The 18,798-nt window shown below is 40.9% G+C and overlaps 1 protein-coding gene across 1 annotated transcript; it reads right to left on the reverse strand.

Annotated features, from left to right (window-relative positions):
- Nucleotides 1-1,172: 1,172 nt before the first annotated feature.
- On the reverse strand, nt 1,173-17,615 carry hs3st3b1b (heparan sulfate (glucosamine) 3-O-sulfotransferase 3B1b). Its single transcript, XM_077551432.1, has 2 exons — nt 16,708-17,615; nt 1,173-3,932 (listed from the first exon to the last, which is right to left on the reverse strand). Exons 1-2 carry the CDS (start codon nt 17,256-17,258, stop codon nt 3,314-3,316), a joined length of 1,170 nt encoding a protein of 389 aa, XP_077407558.1. The 5' UTR covers nt 17,259-17,615; the 3' UTR covers nt 1,173-3,313.
- Nucleotides 17,616-18,798: the final 1,183 nt, after the last annotated feature.

Here is an 18,798-nt window from a genome sequence, read left to right on the forward strand (position 1 = left end):
AATAATAAAAAAAAAATCTTCAATAAACCCAACATGCATGTTTTTGGAATATGGAAGGAAGCTGGAGTACCGGGACAAAACACAAAGTACCTATTTCTACACAGGAAGTCCAGAGCTGGAATTCAAACCTTGAACCGATCAGAACTGTGAGGCAGACATGCTAATGACTATATAAAATAAAATAAAATAAACACTCAACTATATGAAGGAATGAGGGTCACACTAAAAACCTAACAAGTGTATATTCTTAATTCCATGCAATTCCACCCAAAAAAAAGTACTGATAAAACAGCTTTTAATATCGTCATCTGCTTTTCAGTGTGGCCCAATGTTTATCACAGGGGTGGGCTAACTTTTGTGGGTCTTTCACATTTCGTTATCAATAAATATAGCTTTAGTGCATTACACAATGACTGCATAAAATGGTTCAACTACTGTATTAAATGAATCTATTATTTCGTGGGATAAACGACAAAAAAATTCAAAACGTTTTACCTTGGCTGCATAAAGCTGACTCCATTTTAAGTGGTCCTCAGCCGTCACACTTGATGAGACTTTAAAACAAACAAACGTCATCGAGGTGCAATGTAACTTTTCCTCCAAGTAGGAGGAAGTGTTCTGTTCTTCTTCTTCTTCGTCGACATAAACAACTCCGCAGCACGCATTAACGTTTACATTTGGGGTAAAAAGTAAACAAGCCCAAATTGTTGCCTGATGCTGTTAGCAGTACTATCCGGCTTCGACTCAAGCCCCGCCCTCTCTTGTTCTGATGAGACACCTGTCGCACGACGCTTTTTTTTTTTAAACACTTTTTTTTTAAAGGGACATTATTCGTAACAATTACATATTAGTATTTTTATCCAAACTTTTGACTTACATATGCAGACATTACATATGGTAATATAGTACTAATTTACAACATACTGCTTCTTTACATAATTAATTTATATTCAATGTTAGTGACAATCCTGATTTTATGTACATATGTTATTCTGCAAAGCGCTATAAAAATGAAGAGGACTTGATTATTTACTTACTTTACACCATTATGTGATCCGCACATGTATGATTATATTTATGCTGTGTATACATATTGTTCTGTATCTGTGAATGCAGTAGCACCACTACTAGAGTGTTTTATGGAGATGCAAGTCAAAGAAACAGCACAAACGTTTGGTAAAATATATACTTATTTATTTCTTCATACAAAGAAATATTATGAATGTTTAGTATTTAATTGTCTAGAAACGGCTGTTGCAATTTTGCTCTTTGCATGGTGTGTACAATTCACACACCATTTCAAATAATAGTCTTTCGAGCCTCCCGTGTCACACAAACAAGTCAGGTTGAATAAAACTCAACCACATAAAAACAATGCAGCCGCGAGTGCAGGGTCACTTTTTAATCTCGTTTCGCGTGATTGCGGCGGTCCCGTTGCGTTTCGACCCTCCCCCTCAAAAAACTTCAGTCTTTCTACACAGAACGTGAACAACTGTAAATGCTTCTTCAAACATTGCACCGAGGAAACAAACCGAACACATGAGTTGGAATCCCAGAAAACCGAGCATCTATACAGAGATAACAAAGCAGCCGAAAAAGAGTGGAATTGTATAAATTTAAGAGGCACAACATCAGAGCGGTTTTTGCTACATTCAGGCCTCGCGTTTCATTACGCGACGTCTGCTAATGTACGGTCAAACGAAAAGCGCAACAGTAACTGTGCGCAATCTCCCTTCTTGCATATCAGCGATTCAAGTAGAAAACAAACGAGAAAAGCAAAAAGATAAGGCGGTGGGATGTGTGTAGATGTGATTTTTTATTTTTTGGGCAAAAAGTTGAGTAGGAGTCGTGAGATGCGTGAAGGTTTAGTTAATAAGGCATAAAACATGTCGTTTGGATGCTAAAACATTAGCTTCCCTGATGCTTCATACGAGTAAATTTGATTGAACTCTTTCAGCTTTCAGAAAATGCAGATCAAATCGCCCGTTAGCAACACGGCATTAGCATAATGTCAAAAACATTTGACGGACGGCTCGTTTGTTAGCGTGTGCAGCAGCAACGGGGGGGAAAGGAGTCCTAAAAATGCAAATGTTGGATGCATTCTTGAAGCGCACGTTGTGAATCAATTATTCCAATTGTTCTATATTTTGGCATTCGGGTAGGTAGCGTTAGCTGCTAACTAACAAAGGAATAAATGCAATAGTTGCAGTACTAGCAGTCGGAACGATTGCAGCTTACTAGCGAAATTATGCTAATTAGCTACTAGCGATGCAATCGATAGATATGATACTGCCTATGCCAACTTTAGTCATGGCACTAGCATTACTAGTGATACCAGTGCTAATATCACCAATAATACTATTGATTGTAACGATAGTAGCATTACTAGCAAAGGTATAATTAGTGGTGATACTAGCAAACGTAACAATAGTAGCAATACTCGTGTTAGTAGTGAAACTAGCGATACCACTGCTAATAACCAATACTACTGATAAACAATTTTATCGACAGTAGTGATGCTAGCAACAATAGCGATAGCTGCAGTACTAGCAATAATAGACAAAGTTGCAGTCAGTACTAACAATAGTCGGAAAACTAACAATCAGAATAATAGTAGCGGTACTAGCGATACTATTGTTAGTAGCTTAACAAGTGATACTATCGTTAGTAGTACAATACTTAAGTTGTGATTGTAACGATGGTAGCACTAATAGTGATACTAGCAATAGTAGCAAAATTAGCATCACCAATAGGAGTAGTGTCATTGGTAGCGTTTCTAGCGATGCTGTCATTAGTCGTACTACTATCAAATGAAACAGTATCAGTACTAGTCACTGGCGATACCAATGATGGTAGCAATAGTAGCAGAAGTCGTGGTTCTAATGATAGTAAGGAAATCTCTGCGAGCACATCGTATACGGAATCTGGCGCTTTTTACTCGGAGCTCTGTTTTCAATTCATCAATGATTCGGTTTTCTAAAACTAGAAACCAGTGCAGGACCATGCGGGCCGGATTCACTAGACAAACGGACAAGAGGAATGTTCACTAAAAACAAACAAAAAAACATGTGCGCCGGATGTTATGAACAAATATGGTTAGGCAGCTTAGTGAATTAATTGCTTAGAAATAAAAATAAATTATTATAAAATAGATTTCTGTACATTTTACATATATATAGCAATATCTCCACATTTTGCCATTCAATTATCAGGGATCTGACAATAATAATAATAATAATAGTAATAATAATAATAATAATAATAATAATAATAATAAAAAATGCAGATGAAGTCTTTTTTTCCCCCCTCCACATCAATCCCAGCCAAAGTTGTGCGCTGTCATCTGGTAGAACTTCATGTTGAAGGGCCGGTAGAAGTCTCTGAGACGGCGCACCACCTCGGGGCGGATGTCGGGGTGGGTGCGCCCTTTGGTTTTGCCCAGACAGTGGGGCTTGCTGCTGCCCTCGGCCTTCTTTAGGCACGGGAACCCCTTGGTCTGGTTGAAGTAGAAGTGTTTGTCAGTGATGATGCGCTTGAGGCCCAGGAAGTCCTGCACGCGTCCCAGCTCGCCGGCCGGGTCGCTGATGAGCCGCTCGCCGCTCACAAACAGGATCTGCTCCATAGGGAAGTACTGCAGCCAGTTGTCCAGGTGCTTGGCGTAGATGCCGATCTGGATGGCGCTCCACGACGTGTCGATGAGGCCCGTAGTCCTGTTCTTGAACGTGAGGCTCTCGAAGGACGGAATGTCGGGCTTCTTGGACAGCGTCTGCGTGTAGTCCGAGATGGCCCGGGTGACCGGGTCCCGCACCACCACGATCAGCTTGGTGTCCCGCGACATGGCCGAGATCCGGGCGGGTGCCTCTTTGGTCACGAAGTAGCTGGGGGTCTTCTCCATGGTGATCTGGCCCTCTAAGGTCTTGGGCATTAGATCCCTGCCAGGACAAGAGATGGGAGTTTAGCCACGTTGTGTCATGTAATCAAGTAGATGGGGTGTGTTTGTGATCAATGACTCACAGAGCTCCACTTAGCCTCATTGGTGGAGTCAAAAAGCAATTAGTTGTTACGTTAAACTGATTAGCTCACTGCATTAGCATGATCACTCTCTCGCACTACCTCCCTCTTTGGAATTTATAAATGACCACTAACCTCTACCTTGACCTGGCATTATTGTTGGTTTTGGTGGAGGTCTGTCCTTCAATGTGTACCCTCTAATTAGTCCAATTAGCCTCGTAACACAATCTGCACTGGGACAGACTAGAGAAAGTCCAATCATTCAGAATTAGGGAAATTAAAGTAAACGCAGACTTGTCCCAGACTACATGCGTATTTTGTCTTTGGCTGAGTTGGAAGCCGTTGAGGAAGGAATCTGTTTTTAAGTGCACGGAAACCATAAAAATGACATAAAAACTCATTCTTACTTGACACTAGAGCAGGGTTCACCAATTCCGGTCCTCGAGGTCCAGAGTACGGCAGGTTTTAGCTGTTTCCGTCCACTAGCACACCGGCAGAAATATGTAAAACCTGCAGTACTCCAGACCTCGAGGACCGGAATTGGTGAACCCTGGACTAGAGGATTTACCATATTTCAGAACTAGTAAACATTCAAGGGCATTTAAGTAATATCACACTTGTCCCAGAGTAGCTGCATATTTTGTCCTTTGATTGGGTCTCAGACCCGTTAGACGGAGACTCTATTAGGTGCCATAAAACCAGCAAACTACAAAAACTCATTCTTACTAAAGACTATAGAAATCACCATATTTCAGAACAGATAAACATTCAAAGGCATTCAAGTAATAGTACACTTGTCCCAGAGTAGCTGCGTATTTTGTCCTCTAATTGGGTCTGAGACCGGTTGAACGGAGGCTTTATTAGGTCTGATAAAACCGAAACCACAAAATGTTTTACTAAATACTACAGAAATTCCACTAGTAAACATTCAAGGGCATTTAAGTAATATCACACTTTTATCTTTGAGTATCTGTGTATTTTGTCCTTTGATTGGGTCTCAGATCCGTTGGACGGAGACTCTATTAGGTGCGATAAAACCAACAAATTACAAAAGGTCTGATAAAACCGAAACCAAAGACCGTAAAGACTATGGAAAGTCCACAGAAATTCCAATATTTCCTCATTACCGATGAGTGAGTAAAGTGTTGTCCAACTTTAAAAATCACACGAAAACTCGGAGGAAAAACTGCAACAAACAATGTTAATGTTTTCTGGAGATGTTTATATTGTATTTTCTGAAAAATGTTCAAAAAGAAAAGCAAGTTTAATCCCACTCGATGGTGCACACATTCGGGTTAGCGATTATGCTGATCCGAGCGGCACCAATCCCTCAAAGCCTTTGCAATCGCAGGAGCGTCAAACAAGAGGACGCTTGGATGGCGAAACAGTAAAAAAAAAAAAAAAAAAAAAAGGGCCAAATTCCTCAAGAAGAGGCCCCCGGCTAATAAAAAAAAAAAAATCTTCACCTCTGACTTTTCTGTGTTGTCAGAAAAGTGGAGAAAAGAGAACGGGTGGAGTTTGGCTCTTAGGGAAAACAATGGCCATTCTCCTCCCTTGTGATTTATGAGCTGATGCTCTAAAAAGACGCTGTCAGCGAGCTCTTGTGCTTCTTTACCGCCTTTTCAAAGCGGGCCCATTGTGAGTTGCGGCGAAAAGGTCCGAGGCACGCACAAGAGGCGCTTATCTAGGGCCCGGAGAAACCTTTCAAGGGTTGCGCTTCAAGTGGAACACGCGAAAACATCCCAACGCCAAAAAGGTTTGTGGAAGAGAAACCAATGACGCCTTCTCTTTTGGGAACATTCTCAAAAAAGTAAAAAAAAAAGAAAGTCAAAAAGCGGCGATAAGACACAAAGCAGCGGCTCTTGTCACATGACGCCATCAAACGGAGGTCGGCCGGCCGCCCACCATCCTGCACCTCCCCCGCTACCACCCACCAGTTCCCAGCTGAGATAAACACAGAGGAAGTAGGTTATTTCTGTCTGATGTGTCCGTCTTCCTCCTGTCGCATTTGATTGGATGATAATGGCCCACCGCAGGTCGGTTTTCTATTTGATACAAAAGCTTGTCGCTTGGGTTTGGATGCTGAATGCATTTGAATGTCAAATCGTGGAGGGTTTGTTGTATTTGAATGCAAGCAAATAAAAGCGGGCGGTTTGTTTGTAGCCTGGCAAAGGCAGGATGATACTTTGTCTTTTTTTTTTTTGATGATACGACACTTGAATTCAAATTAAAACGACAGCCACTCCTGCCCACAAGCACCATCGACACTTGAGTGGGATCAAGAAGTGAGCCCACTTGAGCGCCGCTCCACATTCCCGCATGCCATTACCACTTTTCTGACCTTGCAGAGAAAGTCCACTTTTTCAGAACTGATATAAAACTTCGGTGCTGGATTTCACTTTCCTTTCTTTTCTTTGGTCCTTCCTCGGGTCTCCTGACGGCATCACGAAAAGAAAAAAAGAACTGATATAAAACTTTTGGCTAAGTTAAGAAATGGCATTCTTCTGACACAAGCTATTTGTCCTTAACTCATTCACTCCCAGCCATTTTCACTGAAGCAACCCCCTTTGCAAGGCCCACAGAATATTGTGTTCTATTGCTATAAAAACATGGAACCTACCAAAAGAAATATTTCTCTCTTCTTTCATCAGGAAAAAAGTACAATTGTAGCTGTTTTTGTTTTGCAGCAATTAGCATTAGAATATAATATAAGTTTCATCATTATTCACAAATCTGCTTTTTGCAACATGGCCATGGTTGATCTCGTATACTCTGCTGCCACCTGCTGGTCGTTTTTGTATCCCTTTTGTGTGCTGTAGCATTAAAAAAAAAAAAAAAAACATTATAGAAACGTATAAATACGTCTTTGGGAGCATGGTACTATTTAAAATAGAACATATTTATACGTTTTTGGGAGCAAATGAGCTAATTGAGTCAGGATCCGTTGAGCGAGGGCTGTGCTATTACACGTGTTAACATTTTACTTAGCTACCCCTATTATAACGATTATGTGGAATCATCACCCGAATTCACCAAATTGAATAGCCGAGCGCTCAAAGTGAAATAGCCTCGCGCCCACAAAGCTCCATCGACACTTGAGTGGGATCCAAAAGCCACTCGAGCGCCACTCCACATTCACTCGCGCCTCCATTGATCCCCGAGATTTCCCGGCAGGCTCCATAGGTCCGACGGCAAAGTGACATCTCTCAAGAGGGAGGAAACGAGCGCTGAAAGGCTCCCTTTCTCCTCCAGAGAGCCTCTCATCCTTATCCAGATCCTTCACATGAACATCAAGTGGGAGACACAAAGATCTTTTTTTGTTGAAGGATCCAATAAGGATCTTAAAACGCCACTCGCATCAAACACATTGCACGCGTGCTAATGTTTGAAAAGGGGACGCTGGCTGCGCTTTTAGACGCCAGCGTTCATATGAACACGCTTTATTGTGCGCATTCATCATCGGAACTCGGCCGCGGAGATGCCGGCTTCTGCTGTATATTTTATAAAGTGGCACTTAAGCACAAACAGAAGCCAGACGTCGTGAAATAAAAGTCTGCGCCGACACGGAGTTTAACCGCGGAGTGCGGCGTCGCTCGTAAATCCACAACGTAGGAGACGACACGCTTTGGAATGGCGCCCGTTGCATAGCTACAAATGTCAATTCCCTCATAAATTGCATTCGGATCAAAATGCCTAAGAAAGTTAGATATCATAGACGCAGAAAATCAAATAAACAATTCTCATCCAGAAGTAAATGTAATCGCGTCAACCAGGTGACCAGTGGTTGTCTTATTAATTTAGCTAATGCTAACCTTTTTTTGCTCGCTCCCGGCAGCTAATGGAAAATGGCTGTGCCGTTAACCTCGCACCGGTCCTGCGTTTTAATATTGGAAATATGCCGCCAGAAAAGCTCGGCTTGTGTTGGGTCTAACTGGCGACACCAGCATCAAGCTAAAAAAATTAAATTAAATTAAAAAAAAATTAAAAGGAAATATGCCGCCAGAAAAGCTCGGCTTGTGTTGGGTCTAACTGGCGACCCCAGCATTAAGCTAAAAAATTTTTAATTAAATTAAAAAAAATTAAAAGGAAATATGCCGCCAGAAAAGCTCAGCTTGTGTTAGGTCTAACTAGCGACCCCAGTATTAAGCTAAAAAAATTAATTAAATAAAAAAAAATTAAAAGGAAATTTGCCGCCAGAAAAGCTCGGCTTGTGTTGGGTCTAACTGGCGACCCCAGCATTAAGCTAAAAAAAATTATTTAAATAAAAAAAAATTAAAAGGAAATATGCCACCAAAAAAGCTCGGCTTGTGTTGGGTCTAACTAGCGACCCCAGCATTAAGCTAAAAAAATTTAATTAAATAAAAAAATATCAAAAAATTAAAAGGAAATATGCGGCCAGAAAAGCTCAGCTTGTGTTGGGTCTAACTAGCGACCCCAGCATTAAGCTAAAAAAATTAATTTAATTTAAAAAAATTAAAAAGGAAATATGCCGCCAGAAAAGCTCGGCTAGTGTTGGGTCTAACTAGCGACCCCAGCATTAAGCTAGCAGGACTACATTTCCCCACGATGCTTAGCCATGGAAGCAGTTTGTAGTTCTAGTTCTACTATGACCAAAACACGACTGCTGGCGATTAGATTTGAATGTAAACGTGAATGTGAGAGTAAATCGAAAGGAATTTAACAGTTAAATTGCTAACTGTGTACACATGGTCAAAACAATTGGCTCTCTGACTGGACTTAAAAATAAATAAATAAATAAATAAATAAAATTTAAAAATAAAAAACGGGACAGTCCCCTACCCAGATGTTTTTTTTTATTTTTTTTATCCAAAATGTTGATGACATCGGACCAACCTGACTCGAAGATTATCTTTTGATGCCATTTTAGCTGTGTCACCATTTTTCCTGCCTGGATGGAAAAGTAACATTTTTGCAAACGATAAAAGCCTTTGACCGAGTTGGACTCCGATGAGCGAGGGCTCTGCTATTAAATGTGATGACGCCAACAAAAACCATAACTATTGCATAAAACATTACTTTTACTATAGACCGGAGAAAGTCCAGTATTTCAGAACGGATGAATGTTTAGTGAAAACATGATAGCACGGTTCATATGTCAGCTGTGTTTTTTGACTGTCCAATGAGTGAGGACTCTGCTATTGTGTGATGCAACTCAATGGCTCGGGCAGAAAGCTTATCAAAAAGAATGAAAGCAGGATTTCCCCTTTCCAGCGACACGCCGTCTCTGCCGCATGCCGGTCTGCTTGATAAATGCAGCTTCGAAACGGTGGCACCGTGTCACGGCAGCCTGGGAACGCACTGACCCTCCGTTCCAACCCGAACCCAAGTCGACCCCGACCGCTGCAACCCGTCCCATCCATCATCAGGCTGTTGAACGAGCAAAAAAAAAAAAACTACAGAAAAAAATAGGCGCTTCAATTCCACATAATGTCTTGGAGACAACTTCAGAAAGTAGTGAAGACATAAATAGTGAGCACACATGATTGTGGTCGGGGTTGTGGTTGGCTTGTGACAAGCTCAAATGATTCAATTCCATAAGTAGCCATCAAGCGTCCTCGTTAAAGCAGAAGGCGGGGGTGCCTGTAGCTTGCCACCGCGGCGACCCGGAATTACCCAGCGCTAACGAGACTGCGGCCAAGCTAGCGGCATGTACGACGCATGGAACTGAGGAGTGGTCGCTTTCTTTTCTTTGAAAAGTTAAAAGACTTTTGGCGATAGTAACAGGGACTTTTTAAGGCTGAATGTGAAAAAGAAGCTATATATATATATATATATATATATATATATATATATATATATATATATATATATATATATATATATATATATATATATATATATATATATATATATACATATACATATACATATACATACATACATACATATATATATATATACACACATACACACACACACACACATATATATATATATATATATTTAAATACATATAAATATTTTTAAATATATATATAAAAAAAATAAAATTATATATTTAAATATTTTTAAATATATATAAATATTTTTAAATTATATATTTAAATATATATAAATATATATATATTAGGGGTGTAAATTGCCTAGTACCTGGCGATTCAATTTGTATCACGATTCATAGGTCACGATTCGATTAGATACTGATTAATCCCAATACGAATCTATAAACTGATTATTGCGATTTTTTTTTTTCTCAAATTTAGAAAATACTAATCAGTAAACTTGTACATTATAATATTTGTTTGAAGATGTATTTATTTATCTGAAAATTCTGGCTTATATCTGAGCCATTTTATTTAACAAACAGGTTGCAGTCTGTTTCATTAAGGCTTAATGTTCCATCAATATAACATTCTTCCATGCTTAATGTGTGAATCCTACCCTAAGTGAGACGTTTTGTTGAATATTCTCCTAAAAAAAATGGATGTTTAAAAATCGATTCGGCCACATATCGAATCGATTCGAGAATTGCGCGCTGTTATATCGCGATATATTGCCGAATCAATTTTTTTCTAACACCCCTAATTATATCGCTGTTCAAATTTTACAGGGTCTCTGCGCGAAAGAGGATACCAACTGTCATCTTGGGAGGGCTGAGCAGGGTGTGACAAAAGCGGCAAACTGCGCAGAGGAGCTGCAGGTGAAGAGTCAGCACGTGTGCGCGAATGTGTGCGTTTCCTGACAGTTGACATGCACCATGAGACACGCGACGCCTTGATCTCGCTGCAGCGAAGATGAATAAAAGATGGAAACGCACATGCCACCTCGATCCCCCCTCCCCACATATGCACACAGGAAGTGTGTGAGAGGTAAGAATTTTGATTGCGCAAACAAACAAAAAGGTTGGTATTTAAAAACTCATTTAATGCCATGGACGTATTTATACAATATATATATTTTTTTTTTTTCATGTAGTAAGGTAAAGTCAGTCAGTACAAGATGGCAGTGACGTAGCATGAAAAGCCGGCAACATTTTCAAAAGAAGAGACGCATTGTTTTGTTTTTTTGTGCAATGGTCGACTCCCCTCCCTTTTTAGAGTCCACGTCCGACATTACATACTTATTAGATTTCCGTTTATCCACTTGTGTTCACAATAAGGTGGCCTAGATCAGTGTTTCCCATCAACCTTTATTGAGCCAACGCACATATTTGACATTAGCAAAATTTAACGGTACACCACCAAACCAAAACAAAGGTGACGCGGCAGTAAAACAGGCCAAATTCCAGATATAAGGCAGGGGAAAAGACTAGTTGCTTATAGAGTCTTAAGTCAAGATTTAACCCCTTCGGACCCATAGATGATTGCAATGGACATGACATATTTGCGTGCCTAAACCAATTTTTAAAAAATGCATACTTTAGATGATGTCAACACTTCTGGTTCGTGATTGGATCCTAGCTAACCAATCACAATCACAAGTTGATTTGCATGATGCTTATGTTAAAAATGTTACATACAAGCTTGGTAAGTTGACAACACTTTACAGCCATCTTAACCCCCCAAAAATTGAGGGGGGAAGAAAAAAATGCGGGTCTGAAGGTGTTAAACATGTCTACAAAAATGTTGGGGGAGGTTTTCGTGACAATGGTAGCCCAATCCACACCCATTTTAGACTTCCTGTCGGACATCTGGTATTTAGATGATGTTTGTGTGTAAAAGTGAAAAACAATGTCACACAGGTTGGTTAACAAGCAAACGTTAAAAAAAAAATAATAAAGTACAGTGGCCCTGACTGGACAAAAAAAAAGAAAGAAGCATAAATAAGTAAATAAAAACAAACTCCCAAAAAACTAGCATTCAAACAGATTTTTGACTCCGCATGGAAAACAACACATTATCATCATGTGATTAATGTGATTAAATGACCCCTCGACGAATGCTAAGTATCGAGCATAACGCTAAATGCCATTTTTTAGATACCAAACAGGCCACCAGTTGGTTCAAATACAGGCGAGCTGCTGCTGGCATTAACAGGCAAGTGCACATTTTTGGGCGAGCAACTCGGGGCTTCTAATGAGCTGTGCGCTTTTACTGCCAGGCTAATGGAAACCTCGGGAGACCCCGTCCATGTGTCTCCCGGAGGCGGTCGCCCTTCTCCCGCAGCCTAATGGCCTCTTCTGGGACTTCATACCTGCGACAGGCAGCAAGAAGTTCGGCTTTACAGGTTAACTGTCATCACTTTTCCCTCCTTGTCGTCTTTGGGGCGATACAAATCATCGTCGTCGCGCGGCAATCGTGATTATTAGCGCAGCGGTTTGACATGCTAACGTGTGTTTATTTAGCAGCGGTCAATGGACGTTTACTAGGAAGTGGTGTTGGGGGGAGGGGGGGATGGTGCGCGCTGGCGTCTGAATTATCACCTCGTTAAAAATGAAACTAATTTGCAAGGGACACACAGAGAGGGTTTGTGTTTTTATTGTGGATTGTGTTAACACAAACACTCATGTATGTGCGTAGCGGCCATATTGTCCCGATCGGTGTGGGCCGGGGTTCTAGGGGGGTCCCTCACTTTCACAATTAACCACTTGTAATGGCAGCTTAGGCAGCAGGAGGGGGTGGGGGGGCATACACGCTGACCATAGGGGGGTTTCGGGGGCACACTTGTGGTCAGCGAGGCCTGCAGGGAGCGTCAAGCCAACATTGAACGGGTCAAGCGTGACACACACACTGGAGGACTGTCAATGAGTGTGTGTGTTGACTGGGGGGAGGGGACAACCTGTGGAACAATTCAACATAAAAGCCACTCGTTTGGGGGGCTAAAGATGATACAGAGGCCCGTTCAGCTGAGTTTAGAATCTGCTGTTAGAGTCGCCAGACATTCTGGAATCACGACGTGAATGTGAGGTCCTCATGATGAAGTTAAAGAACTTCCAAGCAAGGAAGCCCAATTATGGGCATGTGTTATGTGTGTAGGAAGGTATGGATGGATGGATGGCAATGTGGCAATAGTTGCGCCCGCTATGTAAAAAGTATGACATCAGTCCAGTTAAAGATTTGGAAGTGAAAATTTTTATGTCGTGTGAGTGGCGGAGTGACACTCTGTGCTGTTTTCCAGGTTCATACTGTGCTCCACCTTTAAAGTAGCAGAGTTTAAGCCTCGTTTTCACCCACTTCCTTATGTTTGTTTTTACATCTAAGAAACTTGGGCCACTGATATTGAGCCAACAGGCTTCCCGTTCCGTCTCCCTCTGTTGGTCATTGTTATTTTTATGTTGCTTAGGCGGGTTGTGACTGAAGACAAATTCCTTGAGTGTTTTACATATAGTAGGGGTGTGCCAAAAAATAGATTCCCATAAGAACTGCGATTCTCATTTAGTACGATTCAGAATCGATTTTAAATGTCCCAAAATCGATTTTATTTAAATTATTTATATGGTCTTGCCTTTGTCTGTGTGCGCCTTTATTTGGAGCGCTGTTCATGTTGTACCCAGTTTGGCCACTGAGGGGCAGTGTGGTTCCACACGGTCTAATACACTTAAGTTGTAGCCACATTAGAGAGTAGAAGGAAAAAGTCACGATCAAGTTATTCCAATAAAAGTTAGGGGTTTTTTTTCCAGCGTGGAGCCGTTCTTTTGAGAGATAAAAGTGAAGCGAGTAGCGCGCTAATTAGCATTAGCGAGTCAGACTGGAGTAGATCATTACAATTCCTTGCACATCTATAGATTGAAGCAACAATTATTGTCAATCAAATCATTTTGAATCAAAAATCGATTCTGAATCTAATCGCAGACCCAAAAATCGGAATCGAATCTTGAGATTCCCACTCCTAATATATAGCCAAGAAAGATGATTCTATTAACAAAAACCGATCACGTTTTTATGTCTCGTCTTCCAATCATCCAATTTACAGAAAACCCTCTCCATCGCTTTGCATTTTTAATAATTTGTTTTTATTCGTTTCTAAGCCTGTCTGTCAAAATATGTCATTAACATTATTTATTTATTTGGCTGTAAAGCAAAATGGCCTCACTATGGTGGTTTCTCATCGACACATCAACCGTTACGTCCAGTGGTCAGATGGTCAACAGATGGCAGTATGACCCCGCACGCCCTCCAATCAGGCCCGGTCAGTCGATAGCCGCAGAGCGTTCCGACAAAGGTTCCGCACCGACGGCGATGCAAACCTCCGTGTTGGCAAAACGGCGCCACAGGAGGAAGCGTGACGGTTTGATGCTTTTGCGAGACTGTGCGAAAAGTTAACAAAAGGAGCAGGTGGCCTCTTTTTGAGAGAGGACGGGAAAGGAAGGAAGGTCACGGGCGACAGACAGTGGACGGGGGTCACCTGCCAGGAAACTTAAGCGCACCCCGCCGAGGAGGAAGAAAAGAGAGAGCAGCCATCCAGGACTGTCCCGGATGTGTCACGGGGGCACGGGAAGAGAGGAGTGGGGGTTTTGGGGACAAAAACGTCCCCGAAATTACAAGACCATCATCAATTTTTAAGGCAGCACTGATAAATAAGTACATAGAGTGAATTTCTGAATATATAATATAATATTTTTGAACCAATTACATAATAAATTTCTCGTTACTATAATAATTCTTACCATTGCTTTATTTCTTATCGTTTCGCCTGGCACTAGTTGGTTGTGCTTGTGGAAAAAAAAACATATACAACCGTTGCTAGCTGCTAGCATGCTAATACAAGCCAGCCGCACACTCCAGGCCAGCCAACAGGTGCAAAGACAAAATGGAATCAACAAATGCACTCCAGTTTGCCCGCAGTCACTCATGCTCTTTTTTTTTTTTGTGAATGGAGGCCTTCACGCGTGACCTGCTTGGCAGGACGCAGCGGGAATGTGTTACGAGAAAACATGTATTTTTTCGGCGATGAAAGCAGTTAAAGTGCTGTGAAAAAAAACAACAACTATACATTGACTACTTTTTGATTCCCATAACAAAAGGCAATAAACATCTATGCATTTTCTATAACGGCGCTTACACTTAAGGTCTCGGGTGAGCTGGAGCCGATCCCAGCTGACTTTGGGTAGGGGAACACACTGGGCTGGTTGTGAACCAATCACAGGGCACATGGAGACAAACAACCATTCACGCCTTTGGACAATTTCGAGACTTCAATAAACCCAACATGCATGTTTTTTTTAGGCAGACATGTTAACCACTAGGTCATATTTGTTTTATTATATAATTCAGGGCTGCAACTACTAATTATTTCAATAATCAATTCATTTGTCGATTGTTTGATGAGCCGGATTCAAAAACGAAGTTTTAATTTCATCCTTTATTTCAAAGCAAGGTCAGTACTTCAAAATGACAGAAAATAGTGCACTAAAATTCAGTTTGGTCTGAAAATAGAAAAAATGCTTTGTTTTGATTCAACACAAATATAAGTCTGCTTTCATGGAGAACAACAGAAATCCGAAAACCTCTGTTGAGAGACTGAAATTCTGCAAATTTGGAGCATTTTTAATTTAACTATAGGTCTCTAAATAAAAAAATCAAAACCCACTTAATTTCATAACTGATCAATTGCTCTGCCTCAAATGCAAGTTCCGCTCCAAACTTCAGTGGCGCATACTCACAAAACTAACAATGCAACATCACTTACACTAAAACATATGAGGGTTATTTGTCCTTTAAGATCGTGGAAATGTAACTTCAAAACTACTGAAGAGAAAAACTTGAAAAAAGTTAAAATAAGAAAGAAAAGATGACCAAGTTTTGTCAATGTCCAGGTTAGATTGGGGTAAAAATTAAAAAGGACCACCCACACAAATCTGTCAATATAACAACCCCCCCCCCACACACACACACACACACACACACCTTCCCCATTTTCACATGCACTGTTAATTCCCATCAATCGAGTCGATCTTAGTTATGGATTAAAGTCCTTTTTGGGTTCTTGATGTGAAAAAAAATAAATAAATGCTGAAACGTGATCCTTTAAAGTCACAGAAAATAAATGATTGTAACTCGGAAACAATAAATAGATAAATAAACAGACACATGATCGTATTTACCATTTCAGCACATTAAAAAAAAAATTTTTTTTTAAACATTACTCATGAACCAGGTAACTACGCAAGACAAAAATCATAATGTAAACAACAAACAAGAGCACAGTTGATTTATTTATGATGCTCATCAAGGACTGCTGGTTTTATCTTGCAGACCCCCCCATCATCCCCATTGAGACATTTGTGGCCTCAAACCCAAACATTATTTTGTATAACACGCCCTGAATAATTCAAACCAAACACTGTAAAGAAAGTCTCACAGCATGCGAAAAAAAAAAAAAATCTACAGGAGCTGCAGTGTTGCACCGCGTCCAATAGAGATCAGTGCACGCTGCACATGAATGGAGTAGCCTACATAAAATAAAATAAAAATTGCACAAAATATAATCCAGTAGCAAAGATCTTCATTTTAAAGCTTTTATATTAAATATTGAATTAATTAATGTTAAATCGTAAAAATAAAGTCGTATAGTGTAGATTAGAAATTGAACAAAATTGTGATAAAATGATGTAAAAAAAAGTATTTTACAATCTGTTCCAAATTGCTTCTTTTTGCGTTCAAGTGTCATTTAAAGTGTTAAGTAGTAAAAAGCATGGACTTGGGTGGGGAATATGTGGGAAAAAGTAATAATTTTTTTTTAAAAAATCTATAAAATGATTGATATGCGAGTCATTTGGAGGGCGTGAGGTCTTACCTGTACCACTCGAGGCCGTTGTCATAGTTGCGGTCGAAAAAGTGCGGCTCGGCCCCCACGGCCCGAATGTCCGGATGCACCCGCAGGAACTCGAGCAGCGCCCGGGTGCCTCCCTTCTTCACCCCGATGATGATTGCCTGCGGCAGCTTCTTGCTCCCGGCGCCGTTGGAGAAGCTCGACATGGAGCTGGGCTCCGGGGCCCGGGGTACCGGCTCCCGGGGCTCCGGTTCGTCGCTGAGCAGCAAGTCCCGGGACGCGGCTCCGCGGGCGGCCGCCGGTTCCTCGTAGTAGTCCACGTCCTCCCACCGGAGCCTGGAGAGCAGATCGGCGCGTTCTGTCCTCTCGCCCGCCGCCGCCGCCGCCGGAGCCCCGTCCCGTTCTCGGTCTCGGTCCCGGGGCGAGTCGAGCAGCACTCCCGTGGAGCAGGGACCCACGCAGGAGTAGAGCACGAAGACCCAGATGAAGAGCATGATGCTGAGGAGGAACGCCTTCTTCTTGACGGCGCCGGGGAAGCGGCAACACGGGCTGGGACGCGGCGGGCTATATTCCATAAGCCTCCCCGGTCACAGGCACTTCCCTGCGGGGCATGTCGCCTCCGTCACTCCGGTAATCCTCCTCCGCGATTCGCGCTCATGGCTCACCTGGAAACGTCTCAAACTAGGTGACTTTAGTGTCTAAAGAATGAGTTAGATGAATATATCCGACAGTGGAGGTTCTTTAAGCGGGTTATTAACCATCTTTATAAGATTTTAAAAAAGTGTAAAAGTTGGCGACGCGAGGTCTTCCTCCTTCCTGACGCAGGTTCACCTCACATCGGAGTCAGCAGAAGCGGCGCGCGGAGCTTTATAAAGCAGCGGGGTAAATGATTGGCAGGTACGGTGGCCAATCGTGGCTCTCACTTGGACAGCACACGCAGCCGTTTGTTGATCAAAGTGAGCCAATCAGGAGAGAGAAGGTGTGGCTGAACAAGTTTGGGCAAGATGCGGAGAGTGGGAGTTTGAAAACTCTATTTAATAAATTAGACGCATTTAAAAACTACACTTTAGAGCGTTAAGTATCAAACTCACAAGGCAAGTACACGAAGAAGAGTTGAAATACAGTTGTAACTATGTTATAAAAAAACATAGTATTAGGTTGTATCAGGTAATATTGAAGCACGTCACACATACGGTAGTTATTAAAACGGAGTGCGTGCAACTGTGGCATTTAATGAAACAAATCGATTACTATTAAGGCCTTACTTTTTCCCAATAAAATGGACCACTATTCGTTCAAGTTAACATGCAGTCTCCAAAAAAGTGGTGTATTTTTTTTGAAATTGTAAAAACTTTTTCAGAGAGTCATTCACTTGTAACTTTTAAATCACATTTAAACAAACACAAGTTGATATAAAATACTGCAATGAACTATTACATAAAATGTGTAAAATCAACTATCCAAAACAATATTTTCTTAATTTACTGGGTGGCTCATTTTAATTATGTAGGTTGTATTTTAATTTTTTAAAAACTGAAAAAGTGAATCTATTTCTTTTACCGTATTTTTTTTGTTAATTGTGAATTTCGAAATACATCTATAATTAAGTTAGAAATCGTTTGTATAGTAATAAATTAATCAAACATTTATAAAATGCCAGAAAATTGAACAAAGCCCCAATGTAAGTGAGTAAAGACTTAATTCATATAAACATTATATACAATTAAAACTTTCCAAGGTAGATCTAAAAATATAGATCATGCATGTATTGTTACACCACCATACACATACAAATCATTAAGAGCGCAAAAGACAGGACGTTTGTGAAAGATTGTAGATATTTAAGAGTGAAAATCAAAAATTTAGAAATATTGTTGTAAACATACAATTGTTATAATTTGGCCCAAAAAAAAAGAGGCATTTTCATTACTTTTGGCATGTACTCACCATGCAAGATTACGCTGGTCCCGTCGCAAGTGTTTGGGCAAAATCGCCGTCGGCTTTCCCAGCTCAGTCGCCGTTCAAAGGACACACATAAAAAGGACAGAATACACGACTACTATTTTACAAGCACATGTGACTTTTTTTCACCAGCTAAAGCAATAGGTGGCGCTG

The sequence above is a fragment of the Vanacampus margaritifer genome, chromosome 18, assembly GCF_051991255.1.
Source record: "Vanacampus margaritifer isolate UIUO_Vmar chromosome 18, RoL_Vmar_1.0, whole genome shotgun sequence".
Classification (NCBI taxonomy): domain Eukaryota; kingdom Metazoa; phylum Chordata; class Actinopteri; order Syngnathiformes; family Syngnathidae; genus Vanacampus; species Vanacampus margaritifer.

Excerpts from the sequence above, each read along its gene's own strand:
- hs3st3b1b (XM_077551432.1), bottom strand. The coding sequence starts at position 17,258 with ATGGAATATAGCCCGCCGCGTCCCAGCCCGTGTTGCCGCTTCCCCGGC. Across the intron at positions 3,933-16,707 it reads AACGGCCTCGAGTGGTACAG|GGATCTAATGCCCAAGACCT; the intron begins GTAAGACCTCAC and ends TTGTCCTGGCAG.